This window comes from Nothoprocta perdicaria, unplaced genomic scaffold (genome assembly GCF_003342845.1).
Source record: "Nothoprocta perdicaria isolate Ctin4 unplaced genomic scaffold, notPer1 scaffold_177, whole genome shotgun sequence".
NCBI classification, from domain to species: Eukaryota; Metazoa; Chordata; class Aves; order Tinamiformes; family Tinamidae; genus Nothoprocta; species Nothoprocta perdicaria.
Genome location: NW_020454949.1, coordinates 1370252 through 1396315, shown reverse-complemented (window position 1 = coordinate 1396315; position 26064 = coordinate 1370252). Strand labels below are relative to the sequence as shown.

At 45.6% G+C, this 26064-nt stretch overlaps 1 protein-coding gene across 1 annotated transcript; it reads right to left on the bottom strand.

Moving 5' to 3' along the window:
* Window positions 1-4450: 4450 nt before the first annotated feature.
* KLHL6 (kelch like family member 6) lies at window positions 4451-25453 on the bottom strand. Its single transcript, XM_026036392.1, has 7 exons — window positions 25099-25453; window positions 20112-20277; window positions 15889-16338; window positions 13154-13391; window positions 9566-9768; window positions 8409-8622; window positions 4451-5401 (listed from the first exon to the last, which is right to left on the bottom strand). Exons 1-7 carry the CDS (start codon window positions 25356-25358, stop codon window positions 5100-5102), a joined length of 1833 nt encoding a protein of 610 aa, XP_025892177.1. The 5' UTR covers window positions 25359-25453; the 3' UTR covers window positions 4451-5099.
* Between the last annotated feature and the right edge of the window lie 611 nt (window positions 25454-26064).

The following is a 26064-nucleotide window of genomic DNA, read 5'->3' as shown; positions in this document are numbered from 1 at the left end:
GAAAGTGGCCCTTTGCCTTCACTCCGTGCAATGTCGCCTGTGTGCAGACTCTGCAGCTTCTGTTTGCTTAAGGCTGCACACAGAAGGTGCTGCCTGTGTTTCCAGGGGCATTTTCACGCTCATCAGGAGAATTCCACCAAGTGTGAGCCGGGAGAAGAGGAGCATCTGACTGCAAGATGTGGTTTTCAGCAAGGAAGCTGGTTTCAGAGGAGTGTGCCAGTCCCTTTCCTCACTCCTCACTTACTTCTGCTCTCCGCAGCCTGCTATTTTCTGCTCTCTCCTGTTTGCTGATACAGCGGCTTGTGGGACTGCAGGTTAAAAATATCCATCCAAAGACAAGCTGTATTGTCTTTGTTTTAACCCAGATTACCCAGTGGCCTGTTTTATAGCACGTTCTGCAAGCAGCAGTGTCAGCACAACTGAGGGGGTGACAAATCACATTTCAGAAGTGAGAATGAGCCACTGCGAGGACACGTTAGAAGGTTTGCCTCTAAAGGGAAACTTCTTATTTTAGAGCAACACTAAGCTAAAAAGCTTCAAACTAAAGTTTGAAGTAGATAAATCATATTATTGAATATCGCTTTTACCATAGCTCTGTGCTTCCCCTGTTTTGACCAAAATGAACATAAAATTCCTGAGTAATTGCTTTCTTTTCCAGATCAAACATACCTTCTCAATCTTCTTCAATAAAAAAGTAGGATCTAAGAAATGCTTTTTAATGACTGCTTTTATTTTATTTTTCCAAGGTGAACGTATTGTAGAAATTTGTCACACTGTTTCTGTATAAAGACTGTCCTTTAGAATTAGCTGGTCTTCCTTGGCACTAGTAAGCATAGGGCAAAGAGCAGCAGAGTAGATGAGATGCCTGCTGCTGAATTCTCTTTATATGCAGTTTGGCCAGGAAATGTAGTGATCCTGGTAATGTCCAAGGCTTCCCATATCGTGGCAAAGAGGCTAATAACTTACAGGATATTTTGTCCGTGGAGAACTCTTTCAAGTCTTATTATCTGAAGTGTACCTATATTGTGAATTAGTACTAAGTAGTTAAAAAAAAATCTGTGCAATAGCAATTAAGTAGAGCAGATTTTTCTGTGGTCTTGGATGAGTCGGAACAGCTACAGCTGTGATCTTGCTCCTGTGCTGTCAGTTACCTACTAATATCCAGGATGGCCTCAGATCAGATTATATTGTCAGTTCTATAACTCATTCTTCCACATACCTGTGTCCTCTGGACATACTTTGAGACAACTAGCAGCTTTGTTGGATAAAGCAGGACGCTGAAAGAAGGAAAAGGTGAATTGATGATTGTGGCAAATCTTTGCGTGTCTGTAATCTGCTTGCTCTGGCATCATATAGACTGTGCCGAACAAAACAGCAGCTTGTGGAAATGATCTGCTAAGAAAGATGAATAAAATCGTCTTCTAAGTCTTCTTGGAATTGTTCTCTAAAATAAGATCCTGCACTTAAAAAGTGCGTTATTTTTAGTTTGGAAATATTTTTAGTCTGGAAATTTGGAAAAGTTAAGTTGAATTGAATTTTGAAAAAGACATCCACTTGGAAGTTTGGTAATACTCTAATAATCCACTTATTTGACTTCATTTGACTTCATAAATTTATCTGCTTACGAGCAAAGGAGTCAGCTAGCACAAGCACTATGTTCACATATTTATTTTCATATATGTTTTGAGTTTTATCCTAAGAATATTTAGGGTTTCTTTTTTTTTTTTTTTCTTGCCAGAATCTGTCAGTTGTAGCAATGAGCATTTTCTAAGGATTCTGCCCAGAGGAGCTCTGGAAACTCCAAGTGACAAAGTGAGACTATTTACAGCAGCCCAGCTATTGACCTCACCAAGGTCACCTAAGTGCACTTGGGTGTCACTAGGGTGCCCAGCATCTTAGCGTAAACTGAAATGGAGAGCAGTTGACTTAAGCATGTGGCGTGTCAGCTGGGGGCAGTAATCCTTTAATGGATCACCACAGCATGAATCATGAAACTATCCTTATTTCTAGTCGAAATATAATCATGGCCAGTTTTTTCTCCTCTTTTCTTATGCCAACATTGTTATTAGCTTAACACAGCTCCCTTTCCTCCCTGGCTGGATTTACATTGCAGCGGCTGCAGGTGGCCAGGAGCGTTCCCAGGTTCCCAGTCTGCGTTCCCAGGAGCTGGGGCTTGGAGAGGATTTTGAGCTGTGCCTCAAATTAGATCAGTCCCAGCGTCTGGGGATATGAAGAATACCCAGGCAGGTAAACAAGCATACAGATTTGGATTTTGATTGCAGCACAGTTGTTACAATTCAAGTAATTATTTGGTGAAACTAATTAACCTCCTGCAGTTCTGGTAATTAGTAATAATTTCTACTCCCGCTCCTTCCATTTTTTTTGGTAGCTTTTAAAGGAAGCGTGATATAGGTACAGGCTGGTGTTTGGCAGGCAGCACTCGAGGGAACCCAGGGAAGCCGGGGCACCACCAGCACGGGGCAGCACGGCCCAGCTCCTGCCACGGGGACACTGCTCTGCGCTGCCTCCGCTGCAGTCACTGGGTTTGTGCTCTGAGACACCCCGTGTCCTTTGGACAGAAACTCTGATTGCAGCCGCGCTTTGTGGAGGTGAGGATGTGTAACAAACAAGAGAGAACCCTCACTAGAAAGAGAAAATTACAGGTTTCCTTGAATCTTGGTTTCTGCCTTCTCTCTGCCTGTCCCCAGCTTGTTGCTGGACACTGAGGACACAGTGCTACCAGTTCTTGCAATTTTCGTACAACTTTCCTGACTTTGGGCATCTTCATAAAGTTGCTGATCCTGAATGTTTTTTCAGCATGTTTCTAGTCCTTAGGATTGCTCCAGGAATCTGGAAGGCACAAAGAGCAGGGAGCCAAATAAAAACAACTCTTCACAAGCTGCTATGAAGATGGCAGTATTTCTGAGCGAATCCGATATTTCGCAGTGGGAATGGAGCAAAGCCACAGCTCTGTATGCTCACGTGTGGCCACTGCTGGCCCCAGAGCTGCACTGGTGTCAGGGGCAGCACCACGGATTAGGCATCTCTACGGAGATGTGTGTGGCTGTACTGTGAAATACAGATAATGCAGAATCTGTCTCTGTGAAAGTAACTGACATTGTTTTTGCTTGTTGAACCACACTTGGTTCATTTTTAAACTAGAAAATGTCCTCAATTTCACATTAGCGACAAGGACCGTGCTTCTCTGTGTTGTGTGCGCGTGTAGACAGGCTGTTGTAAAGGCAGTAAGAAGCCTCCCATTGACTGCTTCAATGAGTGAGCAGGATGGAGCCCTGAAACGGAGACACGGTTGGAAGAGACCGTACAGCAAACTCCAGCAGGAGGCCCTGTGCCAAGATTCCGAGGTGCTCGCCAAAACTTCAGTGCGTCGATAAAAATATAGGAAGGAGTAAAGGAATGTCTGGCTTTATCATTTGGTATGCAAGCCAGTTTTCCCAGCAGAACTAAGAGGAAAGTCCGGGGAAAGTTAGTAGATTTGGCCCATCCTTTTCAGTCAGCTAAGTAGAGTTCTGGGCCAAGTTAGTGTGAGTTAGTGAAGCCAAGGCTAGTGCAGAAGGAGGGACTGTAGGATGGATTAGAACAAGAAATGTGAGGATGGACTTGAATAACGAAGTTTCAAGGGATAGATTATATTGCTTGAGAAAGAGAGGGGAGTTCAAGCAGTTTCTGAGGGAAGGGCCTGGTGGCGACTGCTTTAAGGGACCTGCTAATGTCCTGCTTAGCCCTGCCAGGAGCAGCTGGGCCCTGTCGAGATGCTGAGCCCTCTGCATCGTGTGAACCCAGGGCTTCTTCCCAGACCAGCATGAGAGAAATATTATTCTTGATACTGTATAAGGCCAAAGGAAACTTAGAAAAAGTGGGAGAGGCTGCAGAGGAGGCAGTGCTCTCTGCTCAGATGGATTTGTTTTGCACTGTGTTTTCTGTCTTTGATTTAATGGCAAGTTGGCTCTTTCCAGCAACTAGAGAGGGAAGGAGGAGAAGAGCATGTTCCCAGACTTTGTCCAAGAGTATTGCTAGGTGTCCCAGGCCTGACCTCTTGAGTATTTATTTTTCTTCCAGTGCAAGTGACCCAGATGCTGGCCCTACTGTACCTTTGCCTCTTCTGCACAGCATGTAACTGTCCCAGGAATCAGACCTGGACACAATACCTAGAACTGTTTTTCGGTGGAGCAGATCACTGTGTCCATCTGCATTCCAGGAAATCCAAACCGAGGGAAAGACTGGGACAGCACTGCCACCCAGTGGGTTGGGATTCCAGTAATCCGGGGACTTGCACTCCAGTCATATCCTGGTGCAAAAGGGAAAAACAGCAGTAGGCACAAGAAGGCAGCCTTTCAGCTACAGCAATGAAACAACTCAGAATACAACAAAAGGGAAAACAGGTTTTGTTCTCCTTTATTAAAAAACAGCTGCAGTGACTGTCCAGGGGACGGGATGAGCAGATGTCCGTGTCTGCGGCCCGTGTAGTTACTCTTGGAATGACAGCAAGGTTTGCAACCTGGGCTGGGCTTTCTGGTCACACAGAACTGAGGAACTAACACAGTGTTTTAAAACAAAACAAAACAAACAATTCTTACGTTAGCTGATGTGCCTACCATTAGGAAAAGAACAAAACAAAACACAGCTTTGGAGGAAACAATGTTACATTTCACCAAAATTACTCCGTTTTCGCTCCAGAAAAGCATCTTCTATTTTTCACTCATTGGTGCTGCAAATCCAGCTCACCACAATAAATACGCAAGCAAATGTCAGGGCTAGGCTGAGCCAGGTCAAGTACATTGCAGGGCAGATGCAGTTGGGAAGTGAATCTCACAGATCAAGTTTCTTTGACTGGAGGTGTTTCATTGGCAAGAGTAAGAGCTGGTCCATTTGTTTTTCTGTAGAGGGAAGGAATCAAGATAATTTAAGGATATACTATACAGAGGGAATGTGAGGGCTGAGCATATACACAGATATTCTGCAGAGGACCCTCGTGGCTGGGCTTCCACACGCTGCTGCCCGCCTCTCAAAAACATCCTCGCTGCAGTCCGTGCCCTGGGGGCACTGAGGTACTGCCTTTCCCGGCCGTTCTCCTGGAGTCAGACAGACACTGCCCCAGGCACAATCCTGCGGATGTGCGTGTACGACTTCCTGAGGGTAACGCTGCCGTGGTGAGACACCCCTCGAGGCAGGACACACTCTTCTGTCAGCTTTTGAGTTTCAGGGTCCCAGCACAGCACTGTCGCAATGACCTCATTCTTTTCATCTCGGCCTCCGGTGATGAAGAGCTTGTTGTTGCATGGGGAGATCCCACAACTGGCTCTCTCGTGGGTGAACTGAGTCACGAGGCACCAGGCATCCTCCTGGGGGCTGTAGGAGTAGAGTGCCTTCATTGCCCCACCTGCAGACCAAAGAAATATCAGCTTGCACTGGCCATTCCCATAAAGGATTTTAACTAAACAAGCTGTTTCAAGAAGGCTCCATTCCTCACTTTTTGAAGAATGATTTGTTCCCAAAGTTGAGCAAAAACAAGGTCACAGGACGCTCTATTGTTTTAGAAGTCAGACGCACAGAAGGCCACTTATTGTTCGTAAGGCTGGGGAGGTTAAGGCCAGAACAAACGGCTCTGATCATGTGGTGTGACTATTGTGCACTCAGCAATGAACCCATTTCCTACCTGCTTAATCTAAGGACACAACTTTAGAAGAATATAATCTTGATTTAAAAGAGCTCAGATCACATGGAAGTAAATTGGAGAGCTACTACTATTAAAAATGAGTGTTTGATTTCTTTACTTTATATACTTAATATACTTTATATACTTTATATACTTTATATATATATATATACACACATATATATATATATTTTACAAGAGCAAGTGCAGGGTCCTGCACTTGGGGAGGAATAACCCTGGCCACCAGTACAGGCTGAGGACTGACCTTCTGGAGAGCAGCTCTGTGAAGAGGGACCTGGGCATCATGGTGGAGAAGCTGACCATGAGGCAGCAGGGTGCCCTTGTGGTCAAGAAGGCCAACGGGATCCTGGGGTGCATTAAGAAGAGCAGCTCCAGCAGGTCGAGAGAGGTGATGGTCCCCCTATACACAGCCCTGGTGAGGCCACATCTGGAGACTGTGTCCAGTTCTGGGCTCCCCAGTACAAGAGGGATGTGGAGCTGCTGGAGAGAGTCCAGCGCAGGGCTACGAGGATGATCAGGGGCCTGGAACAACTGCCCTATGAGCAAAGGCTGAGAGAGCTGAGTCTGTTCAGCCTGGAGAAGAGAAGGCTGAGGAGGGACCTGATCAGTGTGTATAAATACCTCAAGGGAGTGAGGAGGATGGGACTGGCCTCTTTCTTGTGGTGGCCACTGATAGAACTAGAGAAGAGGGCCACAAACTGAAGCATCAAAAGTTCCATGGAACAGGCTGCCCAGGGAGGTTGTGGAGTCTCCTTCTCTGGAGGCCTTCAAAACCCACCTGGATGCCACCCTGTGCCACATGCTCTAGGTGTGCCTGCTTGAGAGGGAAGGTTCGACTGGATGATCTCTAGAGGTCCCTTCTAACCTTGAATATTCTGTGATTCTGTGAACTTAAGGAAAATTTTCTTAACAGTGAGGATGGCAGAACACTGGAACAGGCTGCCAAGAGAGGTTGTGGAGTCTCCTTCTCTGGAGATCTTCAAAACCCGCTTGGACGCAGCCCTGTGCCACATGCTGTAGGTGACCCTGTGTGTGCAGCGGGGTTGGACGAGATCGTTTCTAAAGGTCCCTTCCAACCTTAAGGATTCTATGATTCTGTGATACTCACTCCTCTAACTTTGGTGTCTACCTGCCTATTAAAACATCTGCCTGAATCTGGCTGCTAAGTCTCCTTCTTCACTTTGGGGTCTGTCAAACTGACCTCTGAATCTCTGAGGGTAAGCTAAGCAGATGGTGATCTTTAATTTCTCCATGTTTCCCAAATCTGCAGTCATTCTTGAAACTTTTTTTTGGTGCATCTTTTCCAGTTTTCAAGACCATCTTTTTGGAAATATGGTCCATAACTCAGTACCATGGAAAGACTCTGGAAATGTCTTCCTGAGACTACTAAAAGCTTTCGTACTCAAATTTGGAGGGACTGCATGTATCTTCTACAGCAGCTGCATAGTATAAGGCCATGGAAACGTAACAGCACTAGACTTACTGAGGTGTTGCAATAGTTGGGATTCTACATCATGTCAGTGAGGATTTATCTATTTTAGTTATAATAGTTATAGTAAATGTAATTTTGACTACTCCGTAACTTGATGGATGATCAAACCACTAAAAGTGACTTAAGTCAATTAGAGCAAGCAAAAAAAACCCATGTTACTAGTTACAGTGATTCGGCTGGCAGTTGGTAATCCATCAGTCTGGGTAATTTGATTACTTTGGATACAGTAACCCCATGGTCTTGCATGGGGCTGATTTCCTTCCAAAATGAATTAGATTTGTTTCTCAGGGAGGGAAGCCATGGGTTTACATGTAGACATTCTTGTTGGAAATATGCTGAATAAATGTACCTGGTGTATGTCAGATGTTATCTGAGAGTTGTGTCAAGCACGTTTCCTGTGTGCTGCCCTCTACGAAGAGGCTGAAGTTAATTTGTGTGCTGAGGAGCAGTTCAAGGTATGTATAACCACTCATAAGGTACCTGCATATGTACACACACACACACAGAGGCATTATAGCTCTCACTGCAGAATGACATTTACTGCTTGTGATACCTTGGTTCTGTGCCAGCCCTCAGTACCTTTTTGAGTACTCTGCATCTGAGAAACTCTCTGCACCCAGGCTGTGAAAGAGACAGGAAGCTTCTCTGCATTCCTGTTTTCGAAATAAATGTTCCTCTTCCTACTCTTTGCTTTCTCGCAGCACCATCTAGGGAAGGGCTTCCATGCTTCCTCCTCCTTTGCCTGCTCAGCTCACCAGTGTTATCCCCTGTTCTTGCATCTTTGCTTCTTGTTCTGGCAATTGACTGAGTTGATCCCAAGCATGATCTAGCAGAGAGGTTTGGGTCTGTGGCTGTCTCTGCCTCTGTTCCTGGTAATTTTATCCCTACATAAGCTCTGTAGGAGGTAGGCTGCCTGATGACTGTGGAGAGGAGAGAGGATGTGACGTAGCCATGAGTTCATGCCATTGCTCCATGTATACACCTCTGAGTGGCTCTCAGAGCCTTGGAGGACATCTCCCATGCTAAGACGACTTAGATCTAGACTTGGTGACTTTCTATGGGTTTGTGACTGTACTGGATTTTCTTCCCTCACTAGGCTTGTTGGGACAAGCCATCCAACCATTTAACTGTGTTCTGTGAGATTTGTGGGTAAAATCAAACACATGGACACAAGCCCTGCTATGGCTTGACCGGAAGGAGCATTAGTGCTTCACCTACCCACCACATAGATGTGGTCGCGGAAGCTCGCAGCATTGATGCATTTGGCTTCCACTGGCATGGCAGCTTTCAGGCTCCACATGTTGGTTGCAGGGTCATAGCACTGTGTCTTGTCCGTCGCCAGCTTCCCATTGGGTCCTCCCCCAATCACGTAGAGTTTCTTCTTGTAGCTCGCTGCTGCAAAGGAGCTTACGTTGACCATGAGAGGGGCAGCCTGTGTGACCATAAAAAATCATGAGTGACCACCAAGAGGTGGTTTTGATTTCACATAGTCTAGATTTCTGCCTATGGTGCAGGAGCCTGCTGGATTTTAAGTTAGATGTCAATGTTAAGATGACCAGTAGAGTCCATAAGATGAGCTATCTAGGGGTTAGGGAGGAGTATGTTTCAGCTTTTTGCTTAAGACTATGAACCCCTTAATAAAAATACACTGTTCAAGTGCTGTCATTACAATTGCCTTGTCAATGATTGAAAAGCTAGGAAATGCCAGGAATGCCTCAAGTCTCCATTTTTTTTTACTTACATACATTGTAAATAACAAAAGAAACGTGTTCCTTTTGATCTTTCTGCCTGAATCTATGACTGTTAGATTCCTCTGCATTCCTTAGCAGCATCTAAAAATGAGGATTGGAGGCTGCCATTGTGCTGCCTATCATCTGTTTAATCCCCTTAATTTCATGTATTATTGGCTGTCTAATACCCTCACCATTTGAAGCACAGTTACTAGAACTGCCTTTTTTCCATCCTGTTTACCTTGAAGCCTGCACTTTCAGCCTAGACATGTAACTCACAGCATACATAATTCACAAGTTGATCTATGCCGGATGTTTTAGAGTAGCAGTTTCAGCCTGTGCTATGGTTCACAGTAAAAACTGTGCTTTTCCTCAGTGGTGTATGGACTGCTAACTATGGTCTTTAAAAGCTAATGTAAAAGCTGAAGCATAAGATGTCTTCAAAAATTTGGCAGGAGATCCCGTGACTTTTTTTACTTTCTGCAGGATCTGCATCTGAGGAGAAAAATAATACTTGAGGTGTTTGCAAACCAGAAATACCTTAAAAACTATATCCTGTTCCATGAAATTCTATGAGTTAATGCTCTAACATTTTCTGATTAAAATAGTCCAACAAATAAAATGTTATATGATACAGTAATGTACCTCCGACCAGCAGTTGTGAAAGGGATCGTATGCCTCCATGCTGTTGATTCTCTGCAGGCCATCAAAACCTCCAATCACGTAAACTTTGCCACCCAGCACTGCCATTTTGTGCCTCCATCGCCCAATATTTAGATACTCAATTTGTATCCATTTGTTGATGGAGGCGTTGTACTTCCAGACATCATGCTGTGTTTCTTTGCCACCTGTAGTGTACATGACATATGTAAACACGAGAGCATGGCTTGTGTTTGCTCACAATGTTTAAATTTTAATAAGTTTCCCTCTGAACAGAAAATAAATCATTTGTTTGTGCTGTTAGCTCCTTGTTAGCAGTGGGCTGGCCCTGTTGCAGAAGCTGGTTTCTACATTTTGCTCCTAGGGTTCTCTGTTGCAAAAAGAAGGAAACTCTGAACAATTCTTGCAGGCTAAGCTTTCAATAAACCTAAATAACTGCTCCACACTTGATCAGACCACAGCTTTCCTTTGCCACTTGTATTTTACTACTCTGTAAATGGCCAGCCACACGTGATATGGTGATGTGCAACAGGCTCTTCTGAACCACTGGGGCTTTGCAAAATGCTGGGAATAGAGCAATAAACAAATATAAATAAGATAGTCTAGGATGCGATGCCCATAGCGCCAAATCCCTTGAAGAAAGAGCAGTACAGGGGAGGTCCTGTTAAAAATAGAGAAGCCAGTTCGCACAGGGTAGATCCAGCCAGCTAGCCAAGTGCTTTACACAGTAAAAATAGCAGACAGCTCTCCGAACTCCTATTCATTACAAGCCTGCCCTGACATGTTAGGAGTTTTACTACTCAATGTTGGGACCATATGGCTAGAACCTCACTTTTATATCTCTATAATTTCTTTCTCTTCCAACTTGGAATTACTTTATATTAATATGTGCATTTTGAAGATGAAATTGGACCTTGTGAGTTCATTCTAAGCCTGATTTGCAAATGAATTTTTCCTGCTCAAAAGCGGAGAACAGCATTTTAACCAACCACAATTTTATTTGCATGTAATTTTTGCCTTAACCGGAATACGCACTGAGCTAGTTAAGCATGCAACCCACTGCACAGACGGAGTAGCTTATGCTATCATCTGTGATCTGATTAAACAATCACTTCACTGGTGAATACTCTGAAAAGGGAATTCATGGAATTCATATCCCATTGAGGAAGTGTCTGCCTTCATTGGCATTCTGCACTGCAGCCAGATCCCTGCAAACTGATGGCGCAGATCTCTGGGCCAAACAGCAGATTGAATGGAAGATAATTAGCATGCTAGAAAGAGTCGTTTGTGCTGCTTTTGTCTAAGTATTTTTCACATGTATGTGTTGAATTTTCTTTGCACTCAAATAGCTGCAGTGGCTGGAGAGCCTGAATGCAGCATTCATGTTTGCAGTGGGGCCAAGAGGCTGCAGGTGCCCCCCTTGCTCTGCCTTGGAAAGAGTCGTTTAACGTTCTCTTGCTCCTCCTGTGCCGCTGAAAGCTCCTTTCAGAGTCAGAGTGGGACGAGGCCAAGAAATTATCTTCACGCAAGGAGGCACGAGAGATTTTAGGGTGAACTGGAGGGGTTTTTTTTGTTTGTTTGTTTGTTTTTTGGTTTTTTTTGTTTTGTTCTCTCCTGAGACTGCAGTTATTTCTAATTTGAGGAAAATTTGTTGTTAAATTAGTCACAGTAGCAGAATGGTGACTGATAATTTTGTCATTTATAGTTACACATGAATCACAAAATCACAGAATGGTTAAGGTTGGAAGGGACCACTAGAGATCATCTAGTCCAGCCTTCCTGCTCAAGCAGGCACACCTAGAGCATGTGGCACAGGGTGGCATCCAGGCGGGTTTTGAAGACCTCCAGAGAAGGAGACTCCACAACCTCCCTGGGCAGCCTGTTCCACTGCTCTATCACCCTCACAGTAAAGAAGTTGCTCCTCACCTGGAGACGGAACTTCTTGTGTTTCAACTTATACCCACTTCCTCTTGTCCTGTCACTGGCCACCAATGAGAAGAACTTGGCCCCTTCCTCCCTACATTCTCCCTTCATGAACTTATACGTGTTAATCAGATCCCCTCTCAGCCTTCTCTTCTCCAAGCTAAACAGGCCCAACTCACTCAGTCTCTCCTCATAGGAGAGATGTTCCATCATCTTTGTTGTGCTCCACTGGACCCTCTCTAGAAGCTCCACATCCCTCTTATACTGGGGAGCCCCAAACTGCCCCCCATGCTCCAGGTGCAGCCTCACCAGAGCTGAGTAGAGGGGCAGGATCACCTCTCTCAACCTGTTGGCAACGTCATCCTGATGCAGCCAGGAGCCCATTGGCCTCCTTGGCCACGAGGGCACACTGCTCACTCATGGTTAACTTAGTGTCAGCCAGGACTCCCAGGTCCCTCTCCATGGAGCTGCTTTCCAGCAGGTCGACTCTAATCTGTACTGATGCCTGGGTACAGCTGCAGGACCCTGCCCTTGTCCTTGTTGAACCTCATGAGGTTCTTCTCTGCCCAACTCAGGTGTTGAACCTCATGAGGTTCTTCTCTGCCCAACTTCAGGTACAGTTTTGGTATGAAAAACACCAGAATCTCTCATAAATTATTTTCAGGAATAAAATGAATAAAATGGGCAAGAGTTATTCCATAAATTTAGCTGTGTTGCTTATCAACATTAACACTCTTGTGCCTATGGAAAAAGAAAAATTCCTTCCATTTCCCAGACCATCAAGTCTCCACATCCACCTGTCCAGACTGTCAAAACATTTTAGTTTAGAGGGTTCATCAGGAATGGACCACTGATAACCTGGGGGCTGGGAGGAAACTCCTTATGGTTTTGGTCCATTTAGGTCTTTTGACCTAATTGAATTTGAGGGGAAAGAGTGAAAAGCAGGTAGGAGGAAGTCATGGGGGACTGGAGGGAGAGAATCACAGATCTGAAATGCTATGGGGAAGGAAGGAAAGGAAGGAAAGGAAGGCAGGAAGGCAGGAAAGAAGGAAGGCAGGAAGGCAGGAAGGCAGGAAGGCAGGAAGGCAGGAAGGCAGGAAGGAAGGAAGGAAGGAAGGGAAGGAGGAAGGAAGGGAAGGAGGAAGGGAGGGAAGCGGATTTAACAGATTTATCAGACTGGCAGCAAGATGAAAGCCTGCTCATATTTACTGTAGTAGGGAATTAGTCCCCATATTAATCTAGCCTGGAGGAAGCCTACATGGAGCATTGAAGGGAAGAGAGAAGAGACAGTGGAAAAGATGTCAGGAATAAGAGGAAGGAAAAAGCCTATGACCTTGAGGAAGAGGAAAGGGTAAAAGATTAAAAGCAAATGGAAAAGAGTCATCTCAACTGAAGGATGAGTAGCTAGTAGCTACTAGTAGCTTTGCATAGAGATTAATAGCTGTTTGAAGAGGAATCTTGTGCTAAAATTCCAGACAGAGCCAGACAGTGTCCTCACACACCGCACTTCTCTTGAGCCTGTTCAAACCCAAAGCCTGCACCAAGCTATGGTACTAAGTACTAAATTGCTCTAAAACTGCCTTGCTAAAAACTGCACTACTTACGAGAACCCTCTGTTCCCCTTTTCCATCCCAGTATCTTATTCCTTACCTGAAATGTAGACTTCATTTTTTAGCGTAATGCATGCAAACTCCACCCATTTTTTATTCTCGTTCTCTGTCTCCTGTTCTGTGATCGGCAGCTTTGCTACTTCCAGGCGGCTTCGCCTCAACGGATCCAGGCAAGTCACCTCTGCTACAAACTTCTCATCTTTTGTACAGCCCCCTATGATCATAAACACCTCAGACTGGAACTCGTGCATCCGGGGCTTGGTTCTCTCTGTGATAATCTAAATGCAAGCAAGACAGAGTGAGTACATCACATACAAAGACCTACAGGTACAGAAAGGTCTGGTGATCAGTTTTCTGATTAGCTGTTTTGTAAATCACAACTGGCCTACAGTCAGACAAGCGAATTATCAAATGCTAAGCTGAAAGCCTGAAAGGCATCTGAGAAGCACTGCAGTAGAGACTGCCACATCCTGCTTCAGCAGGATGACTCCAACACTGGATTCATTGGCTTTTGCCTACCCACGAGGATCCTTTCACATCTCAGCCTCTTGGGAGCTCCCAAGGTGGCACCACATGTTGAGATGAGCATTAGTGTCAAGGCTGGATACATGTGAGGCAGATGAAGGGCACAGGTTGCGTTTGGACTGACAGAAGTGGGGAGGGTCGGAGGGCCAGGAGGTTTCTGTGTGTCCTGAGGAGCTTGGAGGAACCAAGGCTGCAGTCAGTGCTAAGAGAAAATAAACAGTCTTATGTTATTTGTGCTGAAGAGAACTGTTAAAAGTTTCAAACCAATAGTAATTCTCTATTGTGGGAGATTTATTTGCTTCTTTATGAGTTGTAATTTTAAGTCAAAAGGAATAGATCTACTTAAAACTAGCGACAGACTCTGAAATATGGCTAGTTTTCATTCCTTGCCTGTTGGCTTAGTTCATTGACCAGATCTTTGTCTCAGGAACACTGGAAAAAGTCATTTCCTGGGTAAATGTTCCCCAGGAGCAAAGAATGCACAGGTGCTAGGAGACATCTTGTTTTGCTTGGAGAAAATATTTGCAAGCAAGTGAAAAATTTTGCACATATAGAGTGTATTAGTGTCCCAAGGTAGCGGATATGTCGTCGGTAGCATCCCTCCACTGGAAGAAATGCAGTGCAAGAGGTAAGGGGATTCCTGGGGATCCGGGAGTTCTCTGTGTCACAGTGCATTTGTCAGTTTGCAGCCCCTTGAAGTCTGCTAGGGTAGACCTGCATCCTTCTACCTTTTACATTTAGTGAGAATGAGATTGCATTTGGTATCTTCTGCACTCCTCTGAGTAGCAGCTTCATGGACCCACAAGGTCTATGGAGTCCAGATTAAACGGCATTGCAGCAGGCAGCTTGTTTGTGGTTTTAAACCTCTTTTAGTGTATTTTTGTAAGTGGATATAAATTGCGTACATTAAAAGGGGTTATTTATACAGACATTGAAAAAAATCTCTTTTCCATGTTTAGTGAATCATTAAGCAACATCTGCTTGGAAACTTGCTAGGTGTTAGAATTGTTTTTAACCCACCTTTTAAATCACCTCTTGCCATTGTGAGGCATTAGCACCACAAGGCAGTGAGCTCGCAGGGCTGCCTGTGACACTCTGCCCCTGGAGAAGGTACCAGGAGTGTGTCTGACCCCAAGCAGTGCTCCCTTCCTCTACCCTGCACTCACAACAGTGCTCGCTGCTATCTGCAGCCAGGCCCTGCGGCTGAAGAGCCACCCCAGTCTCCAGGCTCGAGGGACAAGGCCGCCTCAGTGAGTCACCACCGGTAGGTTGGTAGGTCGGGCTAGCGCTGCCCCAGGCCACGCGGTGTGTGCTGTGCAGCTGAGCAGCACACACGCCCCCATGACTCACGTTCATGGTCAGCCACGGGCTCTCTCAGTGGCCTCCTGCTTTCCTCTGAATTGTGCTCGCTGTGGACTCGTGCAGACAGACACCCTTTCTCACACACTCACATAACCCTGCTCCTGTTCGTTGGGAAATGTGACCTCTGGTTGCTCTCCCCTCTAGCCCACATTTCAGACCAGGAGATACAAGTGTTACCTAGCTTCCCGAAGAGGACAGGCAATTAGGGAACTGGAGCTGCACCACAGCCTACCTTGAGCAAGCAAGACAGGGCTGGACCAATGTCCAGATGAGCCTGTCTCTTTGGGTGCTGGGACCTGGGTAAATGAGGAAGATAGATAGACCTCTTCTCTGAGAAGAGACTGCCTTCTTCACAGACACTTCTCTCTTTTCTGAAAAATTTCCCTCCATAAATAGCAGATGGAGACACTAAATCTTCAAATTCAACAATGTCATTATAGATCATGACAGAGTTTAGTGTGGTAATTATTATTCTTTTTGGGGGCTCAAAATATTAGTAAAGAGGATGAGGGGTTGGTAGTAGCACCATTTGCTTTGCCCTTCTAATGGGAAAGCCATCTGACATTGAGCTGCTGTGTAGTGAGCAGCGTTTGTGTAGCTGCTTAAGTCTGTGTGAAGGTTCGTGCTTAGATGTTCGTAAACAAGAAGCAGCTTGTTTTGCTATTAAAACAAATTTCCTGGCAACTTTTTAAAACATCAGGATAACTGTTGAAGGCCACCTTGTTTTTCAGTAGCACCTGTTACTGAAAGGTAATTGTGCATCCTTCTTCTTCTGCCTCACAGTATCACTCCTCTCCATGTTATTTTTGAGCAGAAATATGCCATATTTAGAAGGAACAACACCACTACTGTCTGCCTGTTTGCCAAATCAGCTCGTTTTCTACTGACCTCGTTACCTGACAGATGGTACATTCTTGCTTCCTGGAGCAAAGGGAACACATCTGGACACCGTCTAATGAGTTGATCAGCTTCAACAGTCTCTACGAAATACCAAGGGTCCAAGAGAGGCAGACGGACGTTCTCCAGCACATATGGCAGGAGAGGAAATCTTTCTGACTCCTTATAACGTACCCAGTTCATAACAGTTTCAAACACCTGTGACTCTTCGGTGACATAGAGGTCGTCGCTCTTCAGTGTGCTGCAGAGAACATCGGCTGGGAGCTCCAGGAACTCCTCATAGTTCAGGACTTGGGTGAAGTTCTGGATAATGTAGTTCTGCACTTGCTGTTTCAGGCTGTGCAGGGAGTGGGCGTCAGCCAGCCTCAGGATGCCGACACAGTTCTCCGGCTGCAGGGCTTCGGTAAGAAAGTTGGCACAGGCATCTACCATGCGTAGGAACTGGGAACACAAAAAGCACATGAGCACAGAGTAGGTACTTGTGTGACTGAATCACAGAAGAACTTAGCAGTTCTGGGAGTGGGTCCCAATGAGCTGTGAACAGCTCAGTGGGGGAAACCAAAAAGTCACCACAAAAAAGGTATCTGCAGGTATCTGCAATCTCTCCAGAATGAAAATTTCCATCTCCCACTGCTCTCTTCTCCTGTATCCCTCTTGTTCCTCTCCCCACTTGAAGAACTGAGAAAACCTGAGACTGTGATCAGGCTAAATTGTTTCAAGCCGACCCTAAAAGTTCTACCATTCCTCTTCCCTTCTGGAGAACACAAAGAGGTAAGAACAAAGTGCAGACAGGGTTGTCAGGCTTCAGATTTGCTTGCCTTGCCTCAGTTGACAGGTCAGCTCAGACAGAAGGGAGTCTGATTTTGGAGTACAGGCAGCTCCAAACACTGCCCGTGTTCATTCATCCACCATCCAAACTCTGTGTGTGTCTGAGGCCTGGGAAGTGCAGTGGAAGACAAGATGCTGAGGATGCTGCCTCCCAGAGCGTGGGTTTATGCTGTCACAAGCTGATGGACACGGCAGGATAGGACTGGCCATTAGCAAAGCTCTGAGCTGCCTGACAGCAAGTTTCTAGGCAATGTTTGTGCATTTTTAGGGGACCTTGGGAGGTTTTAGTGATCTTATGGTTAGCACAAGGATCTTTTTCCTTGACGTTAGCATTGACTCAAAAAGTATAGATGAGCCTTTTTCACAGGCAGGATCTTCCTAAAGAACTTGTTGTGTCTGTGCCCAGCTGTTTGTCACAGCTGAGGGTCCCAAATGGGCTGATCTCCCTGAACCATAGGGGTCTGTGGGGCTTTTGCCACTAACTGCAATGTGAGCAAGATTGTTCAAGAACGAGGAAACAGCTCTGGGCAGAACTGCTGGGTTATAACACTTTTCCCTGGGCACTCCTTAATCCCTGTGGCTTCAGTGCATCAATATTTTGTATCTTTGTCACAGAGTGGTGCCAATAGTGACATATGGGACAGATGGATCAGAAGCAGTGCTGTGAATTTCCGTCCATGCTTTTTGGGTCTTATTTGCCTCTGACCTCAGAAGACAGCCATTTTAGCTTGCTCTGTCCCAGAGGGGAAAGTTGCACAACAGTAATTTAGGGGCAAAGGGGAAGCGAAACACAGAAAAAAAAAAAAAAAACCATTTTAAAAAGCTAAACTATTTAGATTTGTTTCAGTAATTAGGGTAGAATCTTCTAGACAAAGCCATGTCTTGTTGCCACATGTAGACTATTTAGCAGAGCTGAGTGATCACAGACTTTGGGTACAGACTACCTGGTTCCTGTTTTACATTCAGATGTGGTCAAAAGTTTAGAGAAATGCAACTGACGGGTGAACAAGGTTGCACGAGGGCTCAGAACAAGTTGCCACTGTTTATGATCTAGCTCCGTCCGTGATGGCTGTGACACTGCTGCAGAGCTCTGCAGCGCAGGCGCTCAGGGCCTGGCATGGCCACCCTGCCATTTCTTTCCAGGTGAGCGCAAGCTGCTGTCGGGTGAGGATCTGACAGCACTTTGCCCATGCTAGGTAGTCCTTGGCCTTGAGACCTTTCAAAGTTAACCTTAGTCTTTTAAAAGTTCACAGTCCTGAGATGCAAAACAACTCCAAGACAACAACTCCGTAAATCCTTCAAAGGATTTATGAAGATCACTCACCAAGTCATTCGGAAGCCTGGGAGCAGCCCCTAGAGCTGCTGGCTCAGATGCCTGAAGTGCCCCCACCTCACAGTGCTGCCACACGTGGCGTGCCAAGAGCCACACTCACGTGATGACAGCAAAGCTCTTGCTCTGGGAGGTGCACACGGAGTGTAATGACCGTGCAGGCACCGCTCGTCACGCTCTGCAGCTGCATTTACGGACATGCAGCTGCTGAACCAGGAGGTGTGGGTGTGAGAAACGGTCCCCTTGCAAGAGCGTGACCAGAGGGGTCTGACAACTCAGGAGCAAGTCAAGGCAGGACTTCCCCAGCCTCGCTGCTCCCCAGCCCCAGCGCACTGCAGCACAAGCTCCTGATCTCTCTGAACACCCGTCCCCTCTCTCTGCCATCTGTTTTTGTTGAAACTGGCCAAAAATTGTTTGAAGGGAGTGAGAGAAAACATAATTATGTAAAACTTGTTCTTTCAATAACCCAGGGAAAACTGCTTTCTGGAGAAAAATGGAGCATGTGGAAGAATTGCGAGCTGTGCAAAGTATTTCTATTGTGGTTCATTAATAAATCTAAGAGACTGAGAAACAGTGCAGCCAAGAACAGTTGCTAGTTGGATAAGAAGCTCTGTTTTGGAATTTTGTTTTCTCACATCATTAACTGGAAAGGAAAGAAATTTACAAAAATGTTATGATAAGTCATGCCATTAATCTTTCCAGTTAGTATATTGAAATTAAATATTTGACTTTTTCCCAAAAGCTTCTATTTGTTCATCAACATAAATAGCAAAGGCAAGCTGGCAGAATGGTTATAGTTACTAAATCTTCCTTTTTATATAAAAACCCTTTCAGCCAAAAACCTCACTTGTGTGTAATGTGGAGTTTTAAGGCTTTATAAATCTTGACCACTACTTAAGACAGTTGCAGTCAGAATCACTTTTAGAAGGACATTCCTAGTTTTCCAGGGTTTTGCAGTTTACTGCTCTTGCTCATGGTACCCTCATATTTTTATCATTACTTTTACAGTACTTGCTAGTTTTTTCCTAAAACACCATTTCTGGGAATCAAATTTAATCTTAATTCTCATTAAAATTAGGGAAGAGAGAGGAAAAAGCATATATTTATGCTCTTTATGGTCCAGGGAAAAGCCTAAGGAATGGTCCTGAGGGAAAAATAATGCATAGAGGACAACGAAAAGAACACAGAAGTATATCCTAAGACTGAAGCAGCCGTAGCGTTCCTGGGTTCCTGCTGCCCGCTGTAGTCTTGGTGTGGTGCCAGCCACAGCAAGCACTGCGCTCCGGCCCGAGGCAGCCTTTCAGGCTGCACTCCCGTTTCCGCAGGCTGCTGCGTCACCCCAGGGAGCCCTTCAGGAGGACTTTCCATTTTCTTCTCTGAGCAAGTACCAACTCCTGCTACCCCAAAGGCCATGGGTCTGTTCAGACTCATGCATCCCCCATTTGTAGGATTCAAGAATCTTAGAGTTCAGAATAAGCAATGATGATGATGGGGTCAAGTGTCCTTAATAAAAAGCCCAGGCATACTTATACCCATTGGCACTTGTCAGGTTTTTCTGGTTGCAACTTGTTAGCAATTTGCCAGTTGGTACCAAGGGACTGCAATTTGGGTAGACCTCACGGATGATTTACAAGCCGTGTGAATACCTCATGAAGCAGAGGCTGAGTAACACTGCCCAGGTCTGACTTCCTCCAGGTCCTGGGTCATGCCCAGGTCTGAATTCCTCCAGGTCCTAGGTCATAACTCAAGGCTCTCTGTCAAGAGTCCTATGGAGGAGACATTCACAGATGCCAGCCTGGGCCTTGCAGTGGCCTTGAAGGAGAGAGACAGGCTGTCAGTTTGTTCATACAGCACCTAGCACAGTAGCATTGCAGTTCAAAACTGGGACTGCCATCTTTACCATAGTGTAGGCAAATAAGAGGTGACATATCTCTGGAGCCCATTAAATGCAGGAAGTGTGCAGGGCTTTACCAGGGTGGAGCGAACCCTTTACCAGGATACAGCATGGTGCTGCTGGAGCACCATGCCCAGAACAGGGATTTTGAATTATCTGTACCTGAAAGAGGCTGGCAGCTTCCAAGACTTTCTGTACGTTTTGCTTTGTGATCAGCATCTTGCTGGTGTAGGTATAGTCCAGGAGAATATTCATGGTTTCTGCATCAACTCCTTTGAGTATGATCTTCTCCTCATATTTCTCTCTTAAGTCATTGCAGAACATGGCCCTGGATAGAGAGACATTCAGCTTGTTACGGCATCCCAGCCAGGATGAGGCACTCTGAAAACATTTGGTTATATAGATTTCAACATAGTCTACTCCAACTGCTTTGTATTTTATGCAATTAGCCCTGCAACAAAACAAGGAAAATCCTTTTGGTGCTGTTGTAGCTCTTCGCTCCCGAGTCTGATAAGGCATTTGCACGTGATGGACACCCAGAGCTGGGCAGGCAGGAGCTCTGGAGCTCCATGTACCTGGGAGCTGCCCTGGGGACAGCTGTGCCTGTGCGGTTGCCACGCAGCACCTGTGTCCACATCTCTCTCTCACCTCAAGGCTTCTTGTGGACTCCTTGTGTTTCTTCTACAGGCACAGCCTGTTTGACCCAAGCGTCCAACCTGCTGCCCTTCCCCACACTTCATTAACCCATAGCTTCAAGCACACTCATGTACTTCATACCCCTCGGCAAAGTAACTAACCCGGTGCTTCAGTGCTGCAGAACGCTGCTCCGTCTGAGTCCCAAGGGCCAGACCGTGACCACGTGTCCGACTGCCTCACCTCTTAGCTTTCCCAATGTGTTTGGGAATACCAGGGACAGGCCAGGAGGGAATATCTTACGGATTTACTTCCACATGAGAGACAGGCTTTTCCTTTGATAAGTTTGGTAATTTTGTGATGGGATCACAGAGTTGGTACCTCTTAGCCAAAGCGCTATTTAGATAATCAAGAATTAGAAACGCTGTTAGTCAGAAAGTCCAGTGTTTTGTTGTATGTCAATACCATCTTCCCTTTGGTGGATAATGCTGCATTCAAAAGGTGTCAGCCACCTGCACCTTTGGCACGAATCAAATATTTAATGAGGAGTATAAATCAGAAATTTCCCTGAGAAACATTAAGATTCACTTTGCATCCTGATACCTGCATGACAAGCTTATGCATTTTCCTTCATGTACATTTTCAAAACATCAATTTAAATTTTCCTTCTGTTGCTTTGATTTTATTTAAGAGGAGAATTTACTGTTGATCAATTGAGTCTTGTTCGGTACATTCAGACAGTGAGATTTCATCTCATTTGGAATCTGGCTCAACAAATCAGAAACATGTGAGTCCATTTGTAACTGAACTGATGAAAAACATGTGCACATCTACAGTGTAATTAGGAATGCTCTTTACCCTGCATGCCAAGCCCTTCTGTATTAGTCATGTATGAGGTTGACAGGACAACGTAACCTGGGAGGTGTCTAGAAGTCCTAAGTCTGAGACCATCTTTTTCTTGTGAAAATTGTGCTACTTTTACAGCAAGATAACTACTAGCTATCCTATCTTAATGGAGCAAAGATGTTAAGAGCTTTTAAGTAGTTTTACTACTTAAAACTACTTAACTACTTTTTTAAGTAGTTAGGCAAGATGAACAGCAAATGAACTGTAGATACCAGCCATTCATTGCTCTAACAGCTGCCTATTTCTTGTCTCAGCAGAGATTTTATAGCAGGAGAGAGCTTGTATTAGTCATCTTGGTACATAAAACTGTCTTTTGGCTAGAGAAACCTAACCTTTGAGCAGAAGGTTACTTGTCAGAAAAGCAGTCCAGCCTAAATTCTCATTTTTCCTTCACTCATAACAGGTTTCTGATCCACTGCTGTGCTCCATGCTCCAGTTTCTGCTCCTACTGAAGTCAGTGTATAGCCTATTTGAAGGCATTTGAAAGGCATTAAGGCAAAACGTTGCCTTTTGGGTGAGCACAAGAGTGGGATCCTCCTTAGCTTCTCTGCTTCTTGGTGGTGCTGAGAGTTTGACTAAGTACGGGGTATGCAGACAGGTAGCCATCTGAAAACAGCAGCAGGCAGTACCACTTCTCCACAGGAATGGGGTTTCAGTGCAGAGATGGAGGTTTGTGCAAAACAGCCTGCTCAGTTGTATGGAATTGGTAGGCGCCAAGTGTACCCGCTTTATCTGACTCAGAAGCAGGCTGTTGTGTGAGCAGGTGTTAAAGAATCACAGAGTAACAGAATGGTTGAGGTTGGAAAGGACCTCTAGAGATCATGTAGTCCAACCCCCCTGCTCCAGCAGGGACACCCAGAGCACGGGGCGCAGGGTCACATCCAGGCAGGTTTGGAAGATCTCCAGAGAAGGAGACAACCTCCCTGGGCAGCCTGTTCCAGGTGAGGTGCTGTCTGCCCGTGTTTTGTCTCTTAGACTGGGGACTGCAGTCTTCCCCGTTGGGAAGGCAGAGCCTTTGCTTCCGTGCCTCAAAGCTAGAGGGTTTGGTAGAGGTCAGCAGAGCTACGGAGCACTGTACCATGGCAAGGCAGCTCCGACGCCAGCCATGAGATGCTGTTCTTTCACCTTTCTGTCTCCTGGTCTCTGGAGCTGGTTCAGAGTTGCCATCCATTCCTGATCTCAGGGTACAGAGAATCACGTAATATGGCTGCAAAAGACTTGCCTAAAGCATGATGCTGTCCTCATGGTGCTCCCTCCTAGAGGGCAGCAGTGGGGAAGCACTATCCATGAATTGCTGGTGGCTCCTGCAGTAGCCTTGCTGTGGTCAGGTGGAAGGGGCCTTTGCTCCCACCACCTGTACAGCCCATCACTGCAGTCGGGATGGATCAGGCTGAGCTCTCCCAAGGGTTAAAGTGCTGCCTCTGTACCTCTGGAGTTGCCTGTTCTTACTCAGTGAGGTGTGTGATTATTTTCCTTGTGACTCTAAATCCTTCAACAGTGGCTAATAACTGCACTGCCCTCGTGTCTCTCAGGTATCAGTGCCTGTGTGATTCTCAACTCAGTCATTGAACCAACATCCATTTTAAGAAATGCACATTCAAAGTGAGGAGCCAAGGCCACAGGCCTAAAAATGAGCAAATTCCTCAGATGGGGAAATCTCAATAAAATGAAGGGGGAGCTGCAGTGTTTTTTAAACATGAACCTACCATGAAATGCCTGTGCTTGGAAACATTCAAACACCGGTGCTGGAGCTTGAGGGTGCTCTGGCAAACGGTGCTACCAACCCTTGCAGCCCTGTTCTCCCACACCTTGGGCAGTGCAGCAGTAACAAACTACATCTCCAGTTTGGCAATGTGGATTTCTCTTTTCTGCTCCATTACTTTCACACAGGTGAAGTGGAGATTTGATTTTTTTTTGGTTTGTGGAAGCAGCTTAACCTTAACCATTTAACCATTACAACTTATAACTTAACCATTATAACTTAACCAACCTTAACCATTCTGTGATTCTGTGACCCTTTAGAAATGTCAGCTTACCCTAAGGCAGTGGTGAAGGAAGGACCAGAAGTTGTTAACCTTGTGTGGCCATGTTTCAGGCAGCCCTCACTGGTTGCTGACGGTTTGGCATCCAACGCTCAGAAAAAGGATTGTGTAACATGCTCTTGCAGGGGCCTGACTCCTGTGACTCACAGGGTCCCCTGTGCACCGGACTGAGACTCTCCAGCACCATGGAAAATGTTCCCAGGAGCAGCAGGAGGTGTCAATCTCTTCTTTCTTTGGGCCCATGCAGCACGCAGTGAATTGTAGCAAGATTTAATGAGTAGCAGAGCTAGTGCAGCTTATTTCCCTGCAGACTCCTTTCCCCACTTGCAGAAACCTCAGCTTCCCTTCCCCAAGCCCGCCAGTCGCTCTCGTTATTCCTCACACAACACACGTGTTTCGCAACCCTGCCCTGGGACGCTCGCGCTGCGCTCTTTGGGCGAGCAAGGACAGCACGTGCGTGAGCTGCTCGAGACTTTCTGGGGGGATTCAAAATAACATCAGGGTCATTTGAATTTGCACCTCTTTTGCCTTTTCTGCACTTGATGCTGATGAGAATCATTCATGCATCTCAGTTGAAAATATTCACATATACGATCTCTGCATTGGTAGAAATAATACCTATCTCCATTTATTCACAGATACAGTCTCTGTTTGCTTTGCTGGCAGTGCCTTGAAGAAGTCTTAGTTTTACTATCTCTTAAGACTTCTTCAAGGCACTGCCAGCAAAGCAAACTACATTCCATTAAACTAAACTCTCAGCTCATGTCATAACTGGTCACAGGTTCTTTTTTCTCATGTTCTCTGTAGCTATTCAGACACATGACCACTTTAGCAGTTAAAATGAAAGAAAGAAAAATCCCAGCCATGCAAATTTGATTGTCTCAGTGATCATGGAAAATCTGTGTTAAAACTGATACTGGGTTTTTCTGTATGTCTAAAATTTCTGCTTGCTAGCCAGTGGTCTGGTACTGAAAGTATGAAAAATTCAAGGGGATCAGAAAGGGAAAGAAAATGATAAAATTTCTTTCAAGCAGGTATTTCCCATTGCAATTCATTTTCAGCAGCCCTAGGAATTTGAGAAGTTCCCTTTCTTTCCTCTTCAAGAGTTTTATGGAATTCTACCACAGAATAATAATGGGGAAAATGAGCAAATCCCATAAGCCCACTCAGACCCCGGTAAAACTGCTCCATGATCTGAGTGGACTTTCCTCTCTGCCTGAGTCCTAAAGACCTCATACAAGGGCCAGAGTTCCAAGCAGTTGCCTAAAATGCTCTTTTCTCATCCCTTGTCTGCCAGCCATCTCCTTTTCTTTGCCTGCCTTAGTGGATTTGCTGAGCGTCAGTATCAGATCTCCATGAAATCCACAACTTGGCACCTGCCTTATTTATGTCTCTGACTGAAAAAAAAAAAAAAAAAGCAAAAAAAAAAAGCAGCTGGGAGGTGTCAGGAGTACCAGACTCACTGCAAGGCTGCGGGGTTCAACACCCAGTTTACACTCCTGGGAGATCAGCAATTCCAGCCTAAGAAGCAAAGTCAGTTTCTTGGGTTTGTTTCTTGACTGCCTTACCTGAAATAATTGCTTGCTGCCGCCAGGACCACTCGGTGACAGGAAAACTCCCTGCTTTCCACGCACAGAATGACGTCCGTAAGGGAATTTTCTAGCCGAAGGTTCTCCAGGCCATTCTGGAGCACCAGGGAGAGTCCCGTGTCGTCAAAATTCACCTTTTCTCCACTCGAGACTTCCACCAGGTCCCCCATTTTCCGTGAGCACTCATTGTCCACAGAGAGCTCGGGCTCCTCAGAGCTTTTCTCGAGTGTGTCCCCCATTTTCTGGCCAGCAGCGTCTCATTCTCTTGGTGCTTCGATCTAAAAAGAGTCCCTGAGCCTTCGCCGAGTCACACTGCAGAAGTCAGGCGGATTTCCTGTCCAGGGCTCTCCGCTTATCTATAGCTGTCACACGCATAGAACAGGAAGCCTTGCACTTTCTCATCCTGTTAACACAAACAAAGACTGTTTTTTTTTTTTTCGGTGAATTTCAGGCAGTATCAACGTGTTTAGAAAGGACTTAAGATGCCTCTGCATGTGAGAAGATTACAAGTGACAGAGAAGGCCTGCCTCCACCCTGAGCCCAGCCCTGCACTCTTATCCAGATCTGCTTGTCATAGTCATAGGTGCTCCATATGGCTATCAAGCCACTTCTGTCAGGCAGAGCTGCAAAGGGGAAGAGGGTATCACCTCAATTTTATTTTTCCAGTTATTAATGACCAAGCAGGTCCTTTTTCCTTTTTTCACAGTAGCATGCTCAGATACCGAGATAGCACTCCGAGTGGCTGTTCCTCTGGCTCATGACATGGTCAGAGATATGCATTCAGCAGCTTTTATTTTAAGATTAAATGGGTGTACGTCTCTCCACGAGATGCAGCAGTACCAAAGAGCCTTGGGTGGTGGTACTCAGGCCCCTGCCACACACAGCAGTGTCCATCAGGGTGTCTGCAGACAGCAGTGTGCCACCGAGGCAGCTAAAGAAAGGGCC

Bases quoted from the DNA above. Each gene is read 5' to 3' on its own strand.
- KLHL6 (XM_026036392.1), bottom strand. From the start codon at position 25,358: ATGGGGGACACACTCGAGAAAAGCTCTGAGGAGCCCGAGCTCTCTGTG. The intron at 20,278-25,098 runs GTAAGGCAGTCA...CTCTCTATCCAG, and splicing joins GCAGCAAGCAATTATTTCAG to GGCCATGTTCTGCAATGACT. The intron at 5,402-8,408 runs GTAGGTGAAGCA...TTTGGTCTGCAG, and splicing joins CGACCACATCTATGTGGTGG to GTGGGGCAATGAAGGCACTC.